The sequence below is a fragment of the Eschrichtius robustus genome, chromosome 5 (genome assembly GCF_028021215.1).
Source record: "Eschrichtius robustus isolate mEscRob2 chromosome 5, mEscRob2.pri, whole genome shotgun sequence".
NCBI classification, from domain to species: domain Eukaryota; kingdom Metazoa; phylum Chordata; class Mammalia; order Artiodactyla; family Eschrichtiidae; genus Eschrichtius; species Eschrichtius robustus.
The window spans coordinates 28,977,262-28,997,952 of NC_090828.1; the positions used below are offsets into that span (position 1 = coordinate 28,977,262).

The 20,691-nt window shown below is 34.4% G+C and overlaps 1 protein-coding gene across 4 annotated transcripts in view; it reads right to left on the reverse strand.

Annotated features, from left to right (window-relative positions):
* CREB1 (cAMP responsive element binding protein 1) overlaps positions 1–20,691 on the reverse strand; it is a 56,055-nt gene that overhangs the window by 24,769 nt on the left and 10,595 nt on the right. For 3 of the 4 annotated variants that reach the window (XR_011074127.1, XM_068544591.1, XM_068544590.1), the window contains exons 2-4: positions 13,038–13,159; positions 6,959–7,105; positions 6,202–6,243 (exon numbers count right to left, since the gene is read on the reverse strand). Coding sequence is in view for 3 of the 4 variants with exons in the window: in XM_068544591.1 (XP_068400692.1) it covers positions 6,202–6,243; positions 6,959–7,105; positions 13,038–13,151 (303 nt within the window). In the remaining variant the exon portion in view is untranslated. The remainder of the gene's footprint in view (positions 1–6,201; positions 6,244–6,958; positions 7,106–13,037; positions 13,160–20,691) is intronic. The other variant, XM_068544592.1, reaches the window with a different exon arrangement.

Consider the following 20,691-nt stretch of genomic DNA (forward strand, 5'->3'; position numbering starts at 1 on the left):
GTCAAAACCAGCCTAATCTCTTTCAGGACTTCTTGTAATCAACCCTGAATGTATCAATATTACTTGTCAGTTGTTTTCTTACAGTTGTTAGAACAAAACTACCAAGTAAAATAAAGTTTCTGACGTGAAAGAAAGAATAAACGACTAAATATTTGGCCATTAAGTCTAGTGACTATACAAATATTTTCCTTTAACTACTGGGTAAATAGTTTTGAATATATTTACAATTGTACAAGTAAAATCGGTGATCCTTCAACTGTGTTCCAGATGGTTGTTTCTAGCAATTTTGGAAGAAGCCCTCTGCTGCATATAGACATGTTTCAAAGTTGACATTCTACAATTTTTATTAAGCAAAACTTCAAGGTAAAGAACTGTGCATTTCTGGAAAGTATCCTTGGATTGAGAAGTAATAAAGATAAGTTGAATACAGATTTTACATGGGATAATAACAGCAACTAGCATTTATTGAGAACTTACTATGTGCCAGGTGCTATGCTAAAGCATATACATATATTACATTACTTAGTACTCACTAATACTTACAGTAACTTTAGGTGCTAGATAAATACAATTATTATGTCCACTTTACAGATGGAAGAACTGAGGCACAAAGAGTTTAAGTAACTCACCCAAGTCACAAAGCTACGAAGTAGTGGAGCCACTGTCACACTTGACATATCAATTTTAGACATCCTTACCAGCATCAAAATCCTGTTGGTTCCAATCTCAAACCAGTTTTGTCAGAAGCAGCAACCCAGGAGCGTCTTTAGACCATTTTTAGATTAGAAGTTCACTAATCTAGGCAAGCTTGTCTGTCAAATTTATCCTGCCAAGTTTCTCTAGTCTAATTAGCAGGAGCCTCCTACTCTTTCCTAAACTAGGTGAGCATGATGCTGTCAGAGTGAGAATCAGATTTAGCCAAGGCAAAAGGGTCTGTGTAGGTTAGCTCCCCCAACAAAATTTATGGCAATGGCAATAAGAATGAACACATTTAGAGGAACTTGAGAAATCAAGTATGTAGTCTGAGCCTAAGGGTTCTGGACAGCAGGTACTCATTTTCACAGAGCTTTGTGATAGACACTCACTTTAAAATGAAATTTGCTAAATCTAGTAATGCTTTACAAAATATATCTATAATAAAGTAATGTATGTGCCCCTCCTAACACTTTAAAGTATAAGCGGTATAGTCTTATAGACCTAAAAATTAACAGGTAACACTGAATGAATCCAGAAATGACAGATAAAAAGATGGACAAGGCTGAATTTAGTCTGTGATTCTCTATAGAGTAATAATGCTATAGTTACTGCCAAAGGAGCACCCAGAACAATTTCCTACTAATCTGTAGCTGCTGTTAACTAGCCCACTCAGCATAGTCTCTGCACAGACTTTCTCATAGATGTAGAGTGATGAGTTGTGAAACAGCCTTAGCAGAGAGTCAGAATTTCGAGGAATAACAGGAAGACTGAACTCAAAGTGGATAGTATCCTGACAAGTGTTTACCCTCGTTAATGCTTCTCAGAACCTTAGTTTCTCTATTGTTCTTTCTGCCTTTTTTTGCTTAACCCTCATTCTTACAACCTTCTTTTAAGGATACATAATGACTTAGGCATACTCTCCCAAGTTGAAAGTCATTAAAACAACAATTTTAAAACATGCTACATAAACCACCCATAGGACAATTTTGAAATGAAATAAATTATCATTGCTTATTCAATATATGGCCCTTAATTTTTCCCCCAAACTCAATGGATCTATTGCTCCCAGTAGAACAAAAAGCCCCCCATTCCTCTGATCTGAAAGAATTTGTCAATTCATACAAAAGGAATTAACTTATCACTCTGTCGTGACTGCAACTTAAAAAAAAATTGAAGTATGATTGTTGTACAATATTATATAAGTTACAGGTGCACAGTACAGTGAGTCGCAATTTTTAAAGGCTATATTCCACTTAGTTATTATAAAATGTTGGCTATATTCCCTGTGTTGTACAATATATTCTTGTAGCTTATTTTATATGTAATAGTTTGTACCTCTTAGTCCCCTACTTCTATATTGCCCCTCCCCGCAGGTAACCACCAGTTTGTTCTCTATATCTGTGAGTCTTTTTCTTTTTTGTTATATTCACTAGTTTCTTGTATTTTTAAGATTCCACATATAAGTGATATGTACTGCAACTTTTTAAATGTAAAGGGAATTCAGAACTATTCAATACTACATAATGAATGTAACATTTCCTCTTTGGGCGAATACTATCCAGAGAGAACTTCGAATTAGGAAGTCAACTCCTATGGACTATCTACCAAAAAGCAAAAACACCCCAACCCCACCCCCCCAAAACCAAAAACAAATGAAAAAACAAAAAAAACCCCAAACCACTGAACCCACATTTCTAAGACCATTAAAAATCATGTCAAAAATCCTTTGATAATAAATAGTTTAATATATATTTAATAGGTTATTAAAAATAACCACATGAAAAATTATATCCCAATTGTAAGTATCACAGTCTACCATCACATTTCAATGATAGAGCCCCTTCCTCTGGTCCTCACCTTCTGTCGCCTCTTATTAACCCCTTCCTGAGCTCCTTAAATAGGTCTTTAACCATGGCCACTTATATGTTAAGAAATTTTCAAAAAGCCAAACCACCACCTGTACATGTAAAGTTTTAGATCTGTATTTCTCTACTTTCTCTTAGTTTGTTAAAAACCCGTTATCTCCTCTTTATGGGGGGGGGGGGGGAAAGTCCTATTTTGATGCTATTTGAAATTTCAAAATAAAATATACAGTGACTAGAACAAAATTTAAAAAATGGTTGTATTAGATGTTTTCTCAAACTATACATGGTCCCCTGGAAACTTAAGCACTTTTCTTGGGTAGAGTTCAGACTCAGGTTTAGGTACAGTTTTTTACTTACTGGATGAAGCAGTTTAATAAAAATCTAGAGCAATAATCTCCAAACTCTTTTGATCTGCAGATCTCCCTTATAAATAAGAAAATTTTATATAAGCATATATATTTATTTGCAAGTTTTAAGTGTTACCTATATCATAAAACAAATTAATTTTTAAAGAGTTAGGATAAGTATAAATATTAAAATACATCTGTAAATTTCTTAAAGATAACTCATTTAATATTTCATAACAGTGAGAATGATGTGCTTTAATATGATTAATTAAAAATCATTTAATATTTTATAACAGTGACTCAAAAATCTGATTCTAAGCTTGGACTTTCTGAAATGTGATTTAACATCTGCTATTGTTTAAAACAATCATTTTCCATTTTCATCTATCAATTACACAAACTTTTGATGAGATTTACTAGTATATTTTCATCTCCCTGGCTCTTGGTCAGTTATTATATGCTAATAAAAGGTTTTATATTTTAACAAATAACTTCAACACCTACTGAACTCTAGAAGACTTCTGAATAGTTTAGAAACTCTATTTCCAGAGTTTTGAAAGTATACAGATTTGAGTTTTTAGGTGACAAATTTACACTGTTTGCAGGTTAAAAAAAAAAAAAAGTATGGGAACATTTCCAAACTTCTATATTCAAAATGCTCTGTCCACATCACAAGTTTCAAAATGCAGTTATTCTCTCATGCATTGTTAAAATGCCACTTTCTCTCAGAAAGGATAGTTGAAAGGAATTTGTTTTTTTCAAAAATATCTGTTAGGTAACATACCCCTTGCAAGTCATCCCTTGCTTGCCATTGTTAAAAAGATCGGAAACTTTGGAATACTTGTCTTATGTAAAAAGCAAACAAGTAACTCATCCTTATGTTAAGCAACTCAAGTACTTTGCTATGTGATAACCACTGAATCTCTATCTTGCACAAAAGATTTTTATTGTTGTTCCCATCACAGCATGAAGTACTGTAAAGACTGTATCAGAAAGTTCATCTCCAACCGCTATCCCTCTTGCTCACTCTATTCAGGCCACTTCTTCTTGCTATTCTTTGGTACATAAAGCATACTCTCACTTCTGAGCCTTTGGACTTGCTTTTATTATTTGTATGGCTTAGCCTCCTTCTCTAGTTTCTAGTTTCACTGCTCATCGTGTTCCCTGACCACCCTACATAAAATAAAACACCCTTCCCTCTACATCATTCTCTATCCCTTTCTCCTGCTTTAATCATTTTCCCAGCACTTAATCCTCACCTGACACATTTTATTTTTTCTTTGTCTCTCTTCACTCAAATGTGATCTTCATGAGAACAGAGAAGTATTATTTGTTCACTGCTGTCTTTCATAGCACCTAGAACAGTGACTGGCACATAGCATGTGATCAATAAAAATTTACTGAAGAAATGAATGTATTAAAAATGCATCCAAAACTAACAAATGAAAAGTGAGGATGCCACTGTTAACTTCTATGCATCTGTGTGACTCCCATTATTTTTGTGGGAATTCTTACATAATCTTTGAGATTTGATGTATACATATACATAAGGATAACGTTAGGGCACCAATGTCAAGCCATACATGAAATATTAGTACAGTTTAGTTTCTAATACTCTGAGATGAAAAAAGATACACAGAAGTCTTATTCTCACATCAAGAGAAATGTACCTTGTATATTTTGGAAATGCTGTTCTAGAATACTAATATTCTCCCATCGAGAAGTTTGAGGAATCACTTCTCTCCTTGTTTGATCACCTCTTCTGATATAAACCACTTCCTACTTATTAATGCTAATCACTGTTAACCAGCTGACATGACCACTGAAGTTTAATAGCTTCTCCATAGTTTAGGGCCTTTAAAGAAAAAAATACTGTTTATGTTTCTGTTTGTAGAATTCAGGCTTTTAATTATAAGCACAGCTCACTTTGATGGAAAAATGTATTTTTGAAAAGATGAATACACATTTCTATAAAGTTAATGGTCATATAACCCCAGGTCCAAATTATTATTATTATTCTTACCACAAAGTAAAGATTAAAGTTAAGAATATAATCAACAATTAAGCATCATATATTAAAACCAATGTTTGTAATCTTAGCAAATTTTGTGATAATTTTTGTGTGTTCTTTATAGAAAGACCACCCACTGTAAGTGAAAAAGAAAAAGTAAAGGTTAATGTGAGGTCTGGAATCTAGGTCTCCTGACTAGCAGGTCAGGTTCTATTCCACTATTATCAAGAGGAAGATAAGAGCAGGGAATTAGTAATGACATACACAGTATGAACAACAGTTAGGCAGCATTCAATGAAATAAAAGCTGAGGGACAGGATAGGAGACTTATTGTTCAGTCAGTGTGGTTCCATAGAAAAATCAAATTCTTCAGTCTTTACCTGGACTATATTGTCTCCTACTCAGTAACAACAAATTCCATTCCCAATATCTTTCAGTATGGAAATGCATAGAACTTGATGATTTTACATCAAAATATTCTTTCTTTCTTTCTCCACCCCCCCACACTGCCCTGCCTTAAATGTCCAAGCAAACCAAAGGCACAGGGCCAGAATGAAGCAGAGGTGGGTTAACAGTGGCTCAATGACTCAAGAGTATGATATGGCTGACAAAATCTGGTATATCCTTTGATGACACTAATAGAATGCTTCTAGGACAAAGGAGGGACTTCTCCCCTCTCCAAGTATCAATCAATCTGGCTACTAAACTCAAGGAAAACACAACAGCTCTCACCCACAAGAAGACAACAAAGATGGTGAAGAGGAATCAAAGCTATGTCATATATAAATGGCTGAAGAAAAACAGGCATTTATTTAGTCTGGACATTTTTTTTAAATGGGAAGGATGTGGGAGATGGGGAAAAGGAAGCAGCCCAATAGAAAAAGGAGTTAAATTTGCTTAACTAGTTTCTGAGAATAGAATTGGGACCACTAGGTAAAAGTTTTAGAAAGATATTCTGGTTCACCACAGGGAAGAATACTTTAGCAATTACCCCCAATTATAAATCGGTTACCTCTGGAGATAGAGCTTCCTTTCTCTGAAAGTGTTCAAGTAAAGTTGGACTGCCATTTGGAGGAGGAGAGAAGGATATTATATAGGGAAATTAAGCAACAGACTAAGGGCTGGGTAGGTAACAAGTCTGGCCTAGACCTAGAAGGTCTCTTTAAGATTTTTATTCAAACCTTGAGTTCTATGTTTATAGAGAGGGACAAAGATATAAAGAATAATTTCTCACCTTCCTTTCTAAAAATAGTTCTCTCCAAATCTAGGACCTAGGACTCACCTGAGTTCCGGAGAAAAGTCTTTTTAAGTCCTTACAGGAAGACTGTGAAGCAAAAAATATGAAATGGGAGGCTGGGGTTATGGCCTACTTGAATGAACGTTCAAGTCTTTTTTTTTCCCCAATAAGCTCATCGAGAAGATGTACACAGCCCTAGGTTCCCTACAGTTAAGTAGAGGTTTACACGCCTTTATTCCCTTTGGATCCAAACCAAAGGAACAATCTTTCCAAAGAATAAGATAACATGCATGGAAAAAATCCCTGATTCTTAAAGTGCACTTTCTGAATATATCATCTCAAAGTTATATACTCTAACTTAGAATCCTAAACATTGCTGGTTTTCTCTACATTCAAATAATATCTTAGGTAAGGTTATTAATTTTTGACAAGGGTTATTTTTTCCAATTGCATGTTTAGAAAATAATTACAAAGTTATTATTTTTGTATCTTAATTTTCCCTGAGGTACATCAGCCTTATAGTCTCTCCCAACATTTCCACTTTATCCCATATACTTTATGATTTTTCCCATTCAATTCTTTTTCTTTTTTAGTTTAAGAAAAAGTTTTTTCTTATATGTCTGTTCTTGTGTATATATGTTCCTATACTTAAGGTGACTATACAGATGCAGCACATTCCATAATTACTATAAAGTAAAATAAACTCTGAACTAGATATGTTCCTATTTTCATAATGAAAGGAGAGAGATATGGCTATAAACAACAGTTATGAAAGCAGACGCAGAACTTTTTATACACATACCTGAACTGTCTGGACTTGTGGAGACTGAATAACTGATGGCTGGGCCGCCTGAATAACTCCATGCACTTGAACTGTCTGCCCATTGGGCAGCTGCACTAAAGTTACGGTGGGAGCAGATGATGTTGCATGAGCTGCTGGCATGGACACCTATGGTGTTGAACATGGAAAAAAATTACCATCACAGATACCTCCTGGGGAGTACTCATGTTTAGTAAGAAACAACTTTTTAGCAGCAAAAGGATGACCCTCCTGCTAGGTTAAGTATTCCATTGGTGTGAAAGAAACTAACCATTAAACTTAATATTCTTTTTGAAGAAAGACTACAAATGCTTCCCATGCCCCCTACTTTTAAACTCCTCCCAAATGAAAAAAACCAAAAAACTATTTTAATGTAATATCAAAATATATAACACAGACTTCCTCGGAACACTAAATACCACTTTATTTGTATAGTGCCTTACATTTTCCCACCTGCTTTCATATTCAGTTTCTCACTTTGCCCTTCGAAGAAATCAGACTGGTTAGAATAAGGGTTATCTCCATCTTAGAGACAGAAATATGAAGTGCTCAAAGAGATTAAGTCACTTACCCAAGGTCAAGAGATATGCTAGCTTTGAAGAATCGTAAGTCTTCAGAATATCATGTGTTAAATAACCCATGTTCTAAAACATAACTGTTCCCAAACTTGGGCAAAACTTAGCTACTAAATCTAGAACAAATACATATCTTACAGTATACAGCATATTTTTCTCTTGTAAACTAATTACAAGTATGCCTTTCATTAATGAGAAAGTCTTAATAGATATTATAAACTGAAAATTTCTATCCCCACCCCACCCACTGAACTGATAACAACTGACATTTCAAGGATTTATTTTCCTCTTGAAGAAATAAGGGAGCAGAATTGAAAGAATATGAGAAACCAGTTTTCTCCTGAGGCACAAAGAAGGCAAATTTAATGCCTCAATACCCAGGTTAAAAGCGTTCTTAAGTCATACATGTCTATCAGATGGTATTTACTGTTCCTGTGCTTGAATGCGTTTGGGGGTAGCAATTTTATTTGTTCATTTGGTAAACAGTTATTGGGGATATGTGTGCCAGAAACAATGTTAGAACTGAAACTACAGAAATGAGAAAGACATAGGTCCCTGCCCTTAAAGAAATTATTGAGGCATGTGTATGAAGGAATGGGGAAAAGAACACAAATAAATATAATTCAGTGAAGTAATGAGGTTTGCAAAGAGAAGAATGGACACACTGAGGAAAGCTACCCCGCCCCACCCAGGAGGAGGGGAGGCTACCAGGGAAGCATGTGAATTTGAAATAAAGAATACAAGTAAGGCACGTTATTATGATTTGCAGGGGGGAGGCAAAGAATTCCAGGCAGAGGGTAGCAATGGCAAAAGCAAAGAGAAACAGCAGTGTCTGTAAATGGCAGAGAGGGATGACCAGCAGTCAGTACTACTGGAGCACATAAGTGTGTTACTATATGATGTAGGAAGTGTGGAGAGATGGAATAACAGAAGTAGGCAGAGGCCAGACGGGCTAGTCATGAAAAGTCTTACATATGTTACGTTAAAGAACTTGCATTTTACCGTGAGATTGGGAAAAGCACTGAAGGGCTTTTGAACTCCTGAATATCATGGTGAGGCTTGCATTTCAGATAGATCACTTTACTTTAGTGGCAGTGTGAAAGATACTTATCTCAGAGGAAGAGAAAAGTGGAGGTGAGACCAACTGAGAAAGTCTATATATAGTAGTAAAGGTGAGAGGATAAAGGCCAGAAATTAGGCATGAGTTGTGGTAGGGATGGGAATGAGAGAAGTGATTTAATGAAAATTCAGGAGGCAAACCAGAAAGGGCTTTATGAATGACTGATTGAAGGAGGTGAGACAGAAATCAAAGACAACCCACATATTTCATGTTTGGGTGAGAATTAGTAGACTATGACGTAAAGAGAGAGAACAAAAGAAGAAGCTTATGGGTGGTTGGGGCAGTGGTGGAAGATGATGGAATTGATATGATATCTGAATTTGTAGAGATGTTTAGCAGGCAGTTAAATATTTGACTATGAAGCTTGGGGGAAAGATACCTACTGAAGGTAGAGGCTAAAACCATGAGCTTCTCCTTTGGACAGTTAGGAAGGCCTTCCTTATCAATCGTTTTTCTGGCCACTATATATCTTACTTAGTTTTACCTGGTTCTCAAAATGTGGTCCATGGATGACCTCCATTAGAGTTACATAGGGTGCCTGTTTATAAAGTCAGAATCTCTGATGAACCCAAGGACACTTTCGCCTACGCCAAAGTTTGAGAACCAAAACCATAATTTATTCAGAGTATCCCATCTCAATGGAAAGCTCTTCTAATATTTGAAGCAATTAGTACGTCCTCTTCTCTGAGTATTCTCTAGGGTAAATATAACAAGCTCACTCAACAAATAAACCCTTTCCTACCCTAATTATTCTACATAATGGCTACTCTTATTTTAAGTTTATAAAATACAGATACACAAAAAAAGAAAAAATTGCTTATATTCCCACCACTCAGAGCTAATCACTTAATATTTTTGCTGTAGATATAGGTGTTTTTAAAGATGCATATATATACACTCAATTTTTATAACACTATCATAGAATCTACTTTATCTTTCAAATCCATTCTAAATATCTCTTCATACCATTAATAGTATTCTTTAATGGTAAAGAATGGTATAATGGTAAAAATTACATAATCTGTTTAATAAATCCCAACAAATTATTGGAATTAAATTATCAGTAATAATTAATTAAACAATAATTAAATCATTAACTTAATATTATTAAATATTAAATTACTGAATATACAAAAAATTATTATTGGATATTTAGGTTTTCAAATCTGCCTATTACAAGAAAGTTATTTTACAACAAAATTGCAACGATCATCCTTTTACCCAACTCTTTACTTAAAACCATCCATAAAAATTAACATTCCCATACTCAAAACCAACATTGTTTTTTTTCCACTTAAAAAAAAAATCTCTGTAAATTCTAAAAGTAAAATAAGGCATTTCGTTACTGTTTTAGATTGATTTTCTTCCTTTACTAGTTAGGCTGAATTTGTTTTTTTACTGTTCATTGATCAAATCACAATGGTCTTGGACTTGACAATTTTATTATATATTTCTAGTATTAAAGACTGACAACCAAAAAATAACTGGTATCAGAATTGCGAGAAATAATGTCAAAAATGTATAATATGTGTGTTAAGAACTTGGATGAGCAAGTGAAAAAAACTCTGTAATTAGGTATTAAAAAGAACAACAACAAAAAATATAAATGGGAACAGACACTAGCTTTCCTAAAACTCAAATATCATGTCATTCCACTTATCAGTGATTATATGCAAATTGAACATGTGCATGTAATTTTGTTCCTTCTTGAATTTCCAATTAAGCTTCATGAAACTGATTTTGTTTTTACAGGCATAATCACACCAGCAGAGAAGAATGGGAAAGGAGATAACAGTAAGAGTTTTGGAGGCTGGAAATGGATGAATGGTAATGAACTTGGAAAACCGCAGAAGGCCAACTCATGAGGCAGAGGCAGGGACAGACTGATTTCTGCCACAAAGTCCTTAAGAGGCTCAGGATCTAAGGCACCCCAGAAGGTAGAGTGAAAGGAGAGGCTGAAAATAAGGAAGGCTGATTGAAGGTCTTTGAAAAGCAATTGGATCCCCTCTTCAACTCTCTGTGGAAGAATAACTAATCTATACCCTATGCTGACAGAAAAATGGAGGTTTATTTTCTGGATAGAAGGTTTCTTGACTGCCTAACACCAGGCACTGCTGAGGTGGGGTACTAATCCCCAGTCCTCTTCCCTCATCTGGCTCAAAGGTCTTCACCTATAAGCAGAAGATTAGTAAAGCTTTTCTCTGCGAACCTGACCAACACTAAAGGGAGAAGAAAGACTTAAGAGATAATGACAGTGGGATGCCACAATCATCCTACCGTGAAGCTCACAACTCATAGATGTTAGGCCCCAAACAGATCCACATAACTTCCAATACAGGTTTTTGGTTCCCTACTTTTAAATGTAGGCAGAAAACCTCGAGTTATCAAATATTCAAGGAAATCTTCTGATAGGAAAGATGGTGACCAAAACAGATAGAAGGGAGAAAAGGTACATAGAAGAAAATCTTAGATGAAAATCTATGTGGAGAAAACTTAAAACTTAATATTATCAGAGGTAAGAGAAAATACTGCCTTTGTGAAACATAAAGAGGATGCTATTAAAACACAAAAGGACTATTCAGAAACAAAGGGAACTCTTGGAAACATGACAGCAGAAATAAAAAAAAATCTGACAGACGGGTTGAAATGTGAAGTTGAGAAAATCTCCCAGAAAGACAAAGAGACAGAAAACAGGAGAGAAAAGATGAGAAAATCAGAGAAATAGTCCTATAGGTATAATATCTGGATCACAAGAATCCTAGAGAGAAAAGAGAAAGGAGAAAGAAGAAAAAAAATCATCAACCAAATAAAGAAATTGCCCAGAATTGAAGACCCCAGATTCCACTAAAAAAAAAAAGCCCACTGAATACAACTGCACAATGGATGAAAACTGATACAAACCAAGGCCTTGATAATGAAAGTGAGGCACTGTGAACAGAGAGATTTTTACAAGATAACAGAGATACAAAGTAAGAAATGGATTTAGTCTTTTCAAACAGCAACACTAGAAGTTGACTGTGGATTAATGCCTTCAAAATTTGAAAAAATGATTTCTTTACCAAGAATTCTTTACCGAGTCAAACTTGCTCAAGGGACCACTGGAAACAAAAACTCCCCAAGAGAAAGACAGTAGGAAGAAAGGAATTTCCAGGACAACATTATATAGTGGACGTGGAGGACAACCAGACCAGAAAATGATGTCCCAAGAGATAGATATGTTGAGGGTTGTCACCACCAAGATCCCTGCTGGTAGTGTATCTTCTTTTTACCAGAGGGCTGAATGTTTGGATGAGCCCAGATTCTTATCTGTGCACATTTGCCTTGACCATGTGCTAATGAAGTCCTGATGCTCTTACCTTCTTTCCCGCACCTGCTTCATCTTGAGTACTTTTACTTCTTCCCTAAATGTATTCTGCTTTGCCTTACACCTGAGGGCTGGAGGTGGGTCCAGGTGATCTTAGGAGAAAACACAAAGCAGCCCACCGCTTCTGACTACATTCCTGCTGGAGGTCTAGTATTTGGCCCATATTTTAGCTCAGTGTGGTAACCACCTGTGGTTAGCCCTCTATATCCCAAGACCCGTTCTTGCTCATGACTCCTCTAGGAGAGCTTTTAAACTCTTTGGGAAGCTGAAGCTCGACATACCACAGCCTTGGCTAGGATTATTTTCTTTTGGGAGCTTTCATCTGAAAGAGGCAATATCACATTTTCTTACCTAGCAGGTTATTGTTTGCTATTTGGTTTTTATATTAACCACCTTTCTCACTCATATATATGCCAACAATTGTTAATAAAACATTTGAGAAAAAATACACAAGAACAAAAAATAAGGATGAGAGAATATAACCTTAGAATGCCAAGACAAAGACAAAATGAAAGAATCGTGAATTGTATTTAAAATATACAGGGACAAAAACTACTATCATCCTTGAAATTTACTTGTGTGTCAATTTATTTGCTTATCCTACTTTTTAGTTTAAGCACATGTAAATTTAGCCTTTCAGATTATCTGCATTCCCATGCTCCCAAATAAATCTATATTATATGAAAAAAAGCAGTTATCATATTAGCTTTTCTTCCTTTGTTTAAGAGACAATCTACCCATCAGTTTAAATGTAATTATTTCTGAATCATGTCACTACAAATAGTGTGTTAGTGTTTAACAATACATTTTTCTGTTATGTTACTGAATCAATACTATCATTTCTAAAATTAGGCTAATACTAAATAAATAGGAATTTTGATATTCTAAGAATGTTTCTGCTCATTTTATGTATATCTCTGTAATAAAAACTAATAAGTTCTCTTGTTTAAAACATATTCCTCTTAGAAGAGACAACCTGGAATCTCTCCATGTATTTTATACCTGGGCTAATGTGGCAATCTGTGGCTGGGCTTGAACTGTCATTTGCTGGCTTTCAGCTTCTGTTACGGCTGCATCTCCACTCTGCTGGTTCTCTGCTCCAGATTCCATGGTCATTTAGTTACCTACAATAATATGGAAGAGTGTTACAAGCACTACAGTGCTTTGTGCTTTTGTGGTTTTAAAGGCAATTTTCAAGTTGTAAATAAGTATATGTGGTGGTTAGGTTAGCAGATGCACTCAGAAATCTAGTTAAACTATAATGTAGTTGAATTATTGTCAGACTCGTCCAAATATGCTGAGCTATAAAAGTTCTAGTCTTTTCAAAGAAGAAAAAACTTTTTCCTTTGCCATTTCTTCCCAATGGGATATTACTGCATCTATTATAGAAGACGGGATTCCTCTCTTCCATGAATCTTCCCAACTAACAAGGGGAGGAAGGGCAGCAGCAAAATTATAATTTTTTCAAAAATGTATCAGTCAGGTAAGGAGGGAGGGTAGAGAGTAGAAGTGAGTTGATGACAGGGTCTATGAGATACTGGCTTCAAGGTACCGCCTATATGGGTATTCCCTCCTACTATAGGAAGAAACAGAAGAATTATAAGCTACTTCCTCAGGAAATTATTGGTGGTAGGACAAAATATAGCCCAAGTTTCAACAGCCCAAGTTATGGGGTCTCAAGGTAGAAAGGTGGGATTAATAGAGACAGAGTCCGAGACCTCAAACACTGAAAAGGCTATTTTGTGTTCTGACTCCTTACCCTATATATAGTGTGCAACATACACATATGTGTGCACACACACACACACAATAAAACACCTTTTAAAATTTTAACTGCAAAATTCTGGATAAGTTAATCAAGGCTGATCTTTCTTACTTTTTGGAACCTGCTTTGCTAAGAGTTTACTATATTTCTTAGATCTGGCACTGGATGACAGCAAAAGTGAAGAGCAATTCCTAGCAGCACTAGCTGCTACCTTGAGGTTAGGGAAATTGATTATATATAGCAAATATAACTGGGAAAGCAACTGTGTCTAAAGGAGTCACAATAAAAGGGATTACATCTTACTTGTGTACTACTGTTATCATTCAGTGCCTAGCATATTACCTGTCAAAAATAAATTTAATAGTGAGGACTACCTATGGTGATTCCATAAACAACACAAGAACTCCAATGCTTTTCCAGAATTTATTACATTTATTTCATAACTCCGACATCAAAATAGTCACTGATCCTTATGTGATTATTACATGCCATCAGAATGTATCACATGCTAACATTTCGCCATCATTCACAGGAGTCTATAAAAAGAAAGTGTTTTTACAAGTGACAGTTAAAAATGAAAATATCTCTGTAGAAATGAATATAAATAATGTAGAAATACAGAAGCCACAAAACAGATGACAAAGGAAAAGATCAACAGACTTGACTACATAATTATTTAAAACGTTAATATGACAAAAGCCACCAAGGCAAGTATACAAGGAGAAAATATCTGCTACATAAAATCAACAGAATAACATCTAGAATACAGAGAAACTACTAATTCAGTAAGAAACTCTTATTATTGGCTAGTTCACAAAGATATATGTTTCAAGGATGGAATTTTTTTTTATAATAGAAAACTGGAAACAAGTATCCATCATTAGGAGGACCATTAAAAAATTAAAGCAATAAAAAATAATGAAATCTATAATGTAATGACACATAAAGCTTTCCAAGACAGACTGAGTTAAATGGCAAGTTATGAACATATTATAAAGTAGAACCCCATTTATGTTAAAAACAAGTAAAACAAATTGTTGTAAAGGTGTATGCATGAAAAGAGGTATGGGAAGTTATAACTGAATCGTAATAAGTGGTGGCTCTGAAGAGAGAAAGATTTGATAGAACTGTATAGGATAATTTTCACCTTTAACTTTTTACATATTTTAGTATTTTACTTTTATTTTTTTCTTTCTTTCCATAAGCATGGATTCAGGATTACTTGCAGGATTAAAGAAATTTTAATACCAGAAATGACAGATAACATTTTGAAACTCTGAACCAAAAGCTTTACTTCAGTCATGATTTTGAGATATCTGCTGATAAAATTTTTTTAATCTGATACTTTTTATATGAAATTTGTATTTTTGTTTAAGATTTACCTAAACTGTTTACCCTACATTTCCAAAGAGTAAAAATGACTATTTAAAAAAACTTACCAAATAACTTTGTTACCCTCTGTGATAATTCATTGAATTGTACACTTAAAACCTGTGCTCTTTTAAACTAAAAAATTTAAGAAAGACATCAAAAATAACAGAAAGCAACATCAACAGCAAAATAGTTTATGTATACTAAATACTGTCCATACTTTTGCTCTGGAAGAAAATGGCACATGAAAGCAAAAAATCTAATCTTAGTAACAATAAAATAAGTAAGTGAATCCATTTGAGGACAGTACTGAGTCAAGCTAAATAAGAGCAGAAGCCCACAAACTTTTCTCTTATCTTCTCCTCTAAGTCATCAATTTAATGAGAACGAGAAGATAAATACAAATTTATCATCATAATACTTCCTTTGTAGAGAGAATATGCAACCATTTTTGAAAGACTTTAGTCCAAGCCACATTTTTTTTAACCTACGCTGTCATCCATATAGTTTCACTCCACCATTTGATTAAAAGTAATCCAAAGCACAGATCATATTTCTTTTGTTTTTGTTTACTTTTCAGTATGTCAGGGCTACTTAATTTTTTTTTTTTTGACATTTAAGGTATAGGGTATCATTACAACTTTTTCTTTCAAAAAATAAAATATTTATGACTCTATAATAATAAAAGAATAAAACCATTAGCTAACATAAGTAATTACAGCTACAAGGACACATTCAAAATAGGAATGTGATTTGCATCCTTTTTCCCTCCCCAACTAGATAATATTCTTTTTACTTATTTTTTACTTTCTTCTAAAAACAAAGTGTGGTATTTCCAATGGTTAGCATCCCCCATGTAAATAAACTGCCAGTGTTTTATTATCATTTCATTCAGACAGACTACCAAATACTTTTTCAAGGTGGGGGACGGCCTTCTTAATTAGTTTGAGTAGGTATCAACCGCTTGGGCAACAGTACAATTACTGTCTTTCATCAGAAAATTCAGGCCTTTCTCAAAGTACAGGTGAGAATTACTTATAGAAAAACAATTTGTTTTAGATAAGAAATTCAAACGACTCAACTAAAACAGAAACTATTCTTTTGGTTTTCACCTTGAGGGTACTGAAATAGCAGTCTCCAACTAAACTAGCATTTAATGCGAGCGCATTAATTATGACTTTGAAAGCTTTTACTCTTTTTTTGTTTGTAGCTTCAGGTGGAGAGAGAAGAGATGCTATGGTATGATGTGTACAGTCTTCAATTTTTCTATTAACCCAGGAGCAGTCTTAGCCAGCAGAGCAGTATTTCAAACACAGGATCAGCTACTAGACCCAATATGTAGGTTTCCAAAATTACTCAAGAAAGGAGATTCCTAATTCATTACACAAATGCTTTCTGAGAGTGCAAAAACAAAGAAAGACTGAATACTGCTGTAAAATTTAAAAAAGATCAGGTACATATGAACTCAGAGGGAATGCTGTACAAATACTGGACCTGGAACATTAGAAACAATGAATCTTAGAAATCATGAAAAATCTAGTCTTGACAGTTTTGTCAAGAATTCTTAAGAGTTCTTCCAATAATTCTGAATTCCAAAATTTATTTGTGATTGATATTTAAGATTTAGGTATTTTCATGAATTTATCCCTAAAAATTTACATAATTCTTTGAAAACTATGAACTTAAAGCAAATTTCAAAACAGTGTCACTCCGAAAAAAATCAAATTTTAAAAAATAAATTCACAAAGATACATGCCATTTTGGGACCTCCCTGGTGGTGCAGTGGTTAAGAATCCGCCTGCCAATGCAGGTGACATGGGTTTGAGCCCTGGTCCGGGAAGATCCCACATGCTGTGGAGCAGCTAAGCCCATGCGCCACAACTACTGAGCCTGCGCTCTAGAGCCCGCGAGCCACAACTACTGAGCCCATGTGTCACAACTACTGAAGCCCGTGCACCTAGAACCCGTGCTCTGCAACAAAGAGAAGCCACTGCAAAGAGAAGCCCGTGCACCACAACGAAGAGGAGCCCCTGCTCGCTGAAACTAGAGAAAGCCCGCGCAACAACAAAGACCCAACACAGCCAAAAAAAAAAAAAAAAAAAAAAAGATACATGCCATTTTGCTACAATGGTCTTCAGAGTTCTAACTCTTAACATGAAAAATAAAAAGGGAGTGATCCTGCAGTATTATGCACCCGATCTTGAGCGAAACAAAGAATGCTGTTCTAAGTAGTTGGGAAAGAGCCTAACATTTGGTGGAAAGCTGGATCTGTCACCAAGTGGTCGTTGGACAAATTAAGCTTTTTGTGTTCCAGCTTCCTCATCTGAAAACAAGAGAGATGAATTAAAAGATCTCTCTCAATTTTAAGTGCTCTGATCTTAGGAACTGACAGCACAAGATGTATGCACACACATAATTATGCAGACCACTTAATAAAATAATATATGTATTATTTCCTTTTAGCACATGGTTCATAGTAAAGAAAACAGACTAAGAATAGGTCACCTAGCCTCTCAATCTTGGGCAAATATAAAAATATTACCATTCACATATAATATATAAAATTTATCAAACAGCTTAATAGTCCCTTTTCTTAATTTTCAAAGAGGATAAAGCAGCTTTTTCTTTCCATCCTAGAAAGCTTCAAGAAATTTATCTAAGACTGTATCACTTTTGTACCTTTATACAGTAAAGACAGTAAATATTTAAAAGTTTAAAATATAGTTTAGATAAACATCCCAATAAAGTGTCAAATGACTGCTTCCATAATATTTAAAAGGAGAGTATGCTGCAATAGTCAAGAGTGCTGGAATGCCAAAGAAACACTAGAGACAAATACAGTATTGATAAATTTGGGGATTTATTTTCTGATAAGAAAAATGGTATAAGCAAAGGCTTAAATTATAGTAGGCCTTTAGAGAAATGGGTGAGTCAGTGGCTGGTGTCTGACCTTGCATAGAAGCAAGGATAAAAGATAAAGAAAGAATGGTCATTCCAAGCCAATCAGCAACTACTGGGGCAAAATGAGAATATGAGAATGATGTCTCTTTAAGTCATTGAGTTTAGAATTTTTATGTTGCAATGTATTTTACTTCTACTTTGTATAGCAATATATCCTGAGGTAATTCACAAGTGAATAATTCACTTTTCCAAAACCAACACTATCTTCAATTTTAACAATTTATATTATATACATTATACTTGTATTACAGTATCATATCTGAGCATTTATATGTCAGGAACTGTTCAAGTTACTGGGGATGAAGAAATAAATTTTTAAAGAACTTTGTGGAATTTATATTCTAATATGTGGAAATAGCAGAGAGAAAGTAAACAAGTAAAATGTGTAACAAATCAGAAGATAAGAAGTGTTGGGTAAAAAATAAAGCTGGGAAGGATATTGGAGGGATTTTCAGTACTATAAAAGCGGACCAGTAAAGCCCTCATTGATAAGGTAGCATTTAAATTCACTTATCCAGCACCTGTACAGAACTATACCAAATCAGGGATAAATTGCTGGCAGCACTAATTCTGTATTTTCTGCCTCTACCAAGTCAAGTCAACTAAAGGTCATCAAAAAAGAAAGCAAGCCCATATCATCACTTTTGCTAACAACCATTAAGCAAAAGGAAAGAATGCTCTAAATCTTCACTTTGTTCTTTGTCCTAAAATATTTTGACCTTTAAGAAGTGCCCAGGTCCTTATGATCCTAAACGTTCTAGTTCACGTTTATGAAAAATAAATCCATCTCCCTTACAACTTAGTTTACTTTTTAATCCCTTAAATCTATGACAAATTTAATCCAGTTTAGGATGAGAGGTAAGTATTCAGAGAAATGAACTGTGAATTTTGACTCTGAAGAAGAAACAATACATTCATAATTAATAGAACATAAGAACATATGCTGTGGTTTTTAAAATGCAAATGACCTTAATTATAAATGAGAAGAAAAACTTCCCCTGCACCTAGCAAGTGGGCGACTCCTCCTGAACTCTTTCGTCAATCTGGAAGTCCAGGGATTTAAGGAAATCACATAAGCAGAAGTCTAACGTCTCCAGGGTAATCACAGCAAAAGTCACATTTGGGCACATGATTTTAAAACTAAATGACTAGTTTGTTGTCATAGGCAGATATATTACTAAAAACATTTTGCATAAGTATACCTAAAAACATCTAGGGGTGATGTACAATACTTTCTACAGTTATTTTGTACCTGTTATTTAGTTTTTAGTATTTTACAACTGCTTGAAAGCCTTGCTAGCACATTCTTGCACCTTCAACATGTCTTAATATTCTAAAAGTGTTATGATTAATTTACTAAAGAGAGTGGCAAAATGTTCAGCTGCTACATAAAGGACTCTAGCTTTCCAGGAATCAATGACTATGTTGCACTGCCTCTTTTCCTCTGCTTTTTTTCCCCCTGTATATTTTTTGGTTGTTAACCTTGTAATACTTCATTTATCTTTATCTCGTATGTCCTATCTAGCAGAACTGAGATGTATGCAATCAATACTGGAAATTTAATGGTCCAGGTTTCTGATGCTAATAGTCTTTTGCTATTAAATACACCATACTTTCACTGAAACCAGCTAGGAAAATAGCATATTCAAATGCTGCATGTGTACATATACATGTGTGTAGGTATGTATATATGTACACATTCACACTCCCCTCTCAACACACATATCTTCAACTGTAAGAATCTTATTAGATTAGACTGATTGCACCCTAACAAAATAAGGTTATGTACATACATTTTTAGGGAAAGAGAATAGCCAATGTGATAAACTAAAATAAACTGGTATCTTTATCAAGCTAAGTAAATTCTAACATAATTTTCAGAAACAGTTTTCTCTATGCTCCTACTAAGGTCTTTCTCCCTTAACTGGAATATAAATCCATACTTTAGCCTATAGTCTAGATATTAGAGGAAGGCAAGGTAAGTTGTATATGAAATTAATTCTGTGTGATCTGAATTTGGTGAGATTTAATCATTTATGAGACAAAAATAAAAGCTTGAAAATTTGTATGTTTTAATAAATTCTTTGTATTAATAGTACATGCCAGTACTCAACTACCACTACCTAAAAAGAAGGCATACAACAATGGGGAATCTTTTCAATGTTATTTAATAAAACTATTTCCCTGATTTGTTTATTGGACTGAACTCGGAGAAACTGCTTTAATTAAGTTCAAGATTTGTATGTTATGATTTATTGCAGTTTTGTGATTACCAGAGCATTTAAATGTTATTTTTAATAAGTAAAGTTATTTTAAAATGTGTAGCATGCTCTATAAGAAAGATACTGTCCTCAAAGGAAGTACTTAACAGAAGTGAATTAGGAAAGTATTATCTGATTTATAGAAATGTATTGCATGATTTATGATATAGCCATCCTCATATTCTAGTGCGACTAATTCTATAGTATCTTTCAGTAAGAAAGCTTTAGTGATTTCTCAAATCAAAGTTACTATTATTGTTTTAAGTACTGGCAAAATGTATTTGCCTTGTTTTCCTTC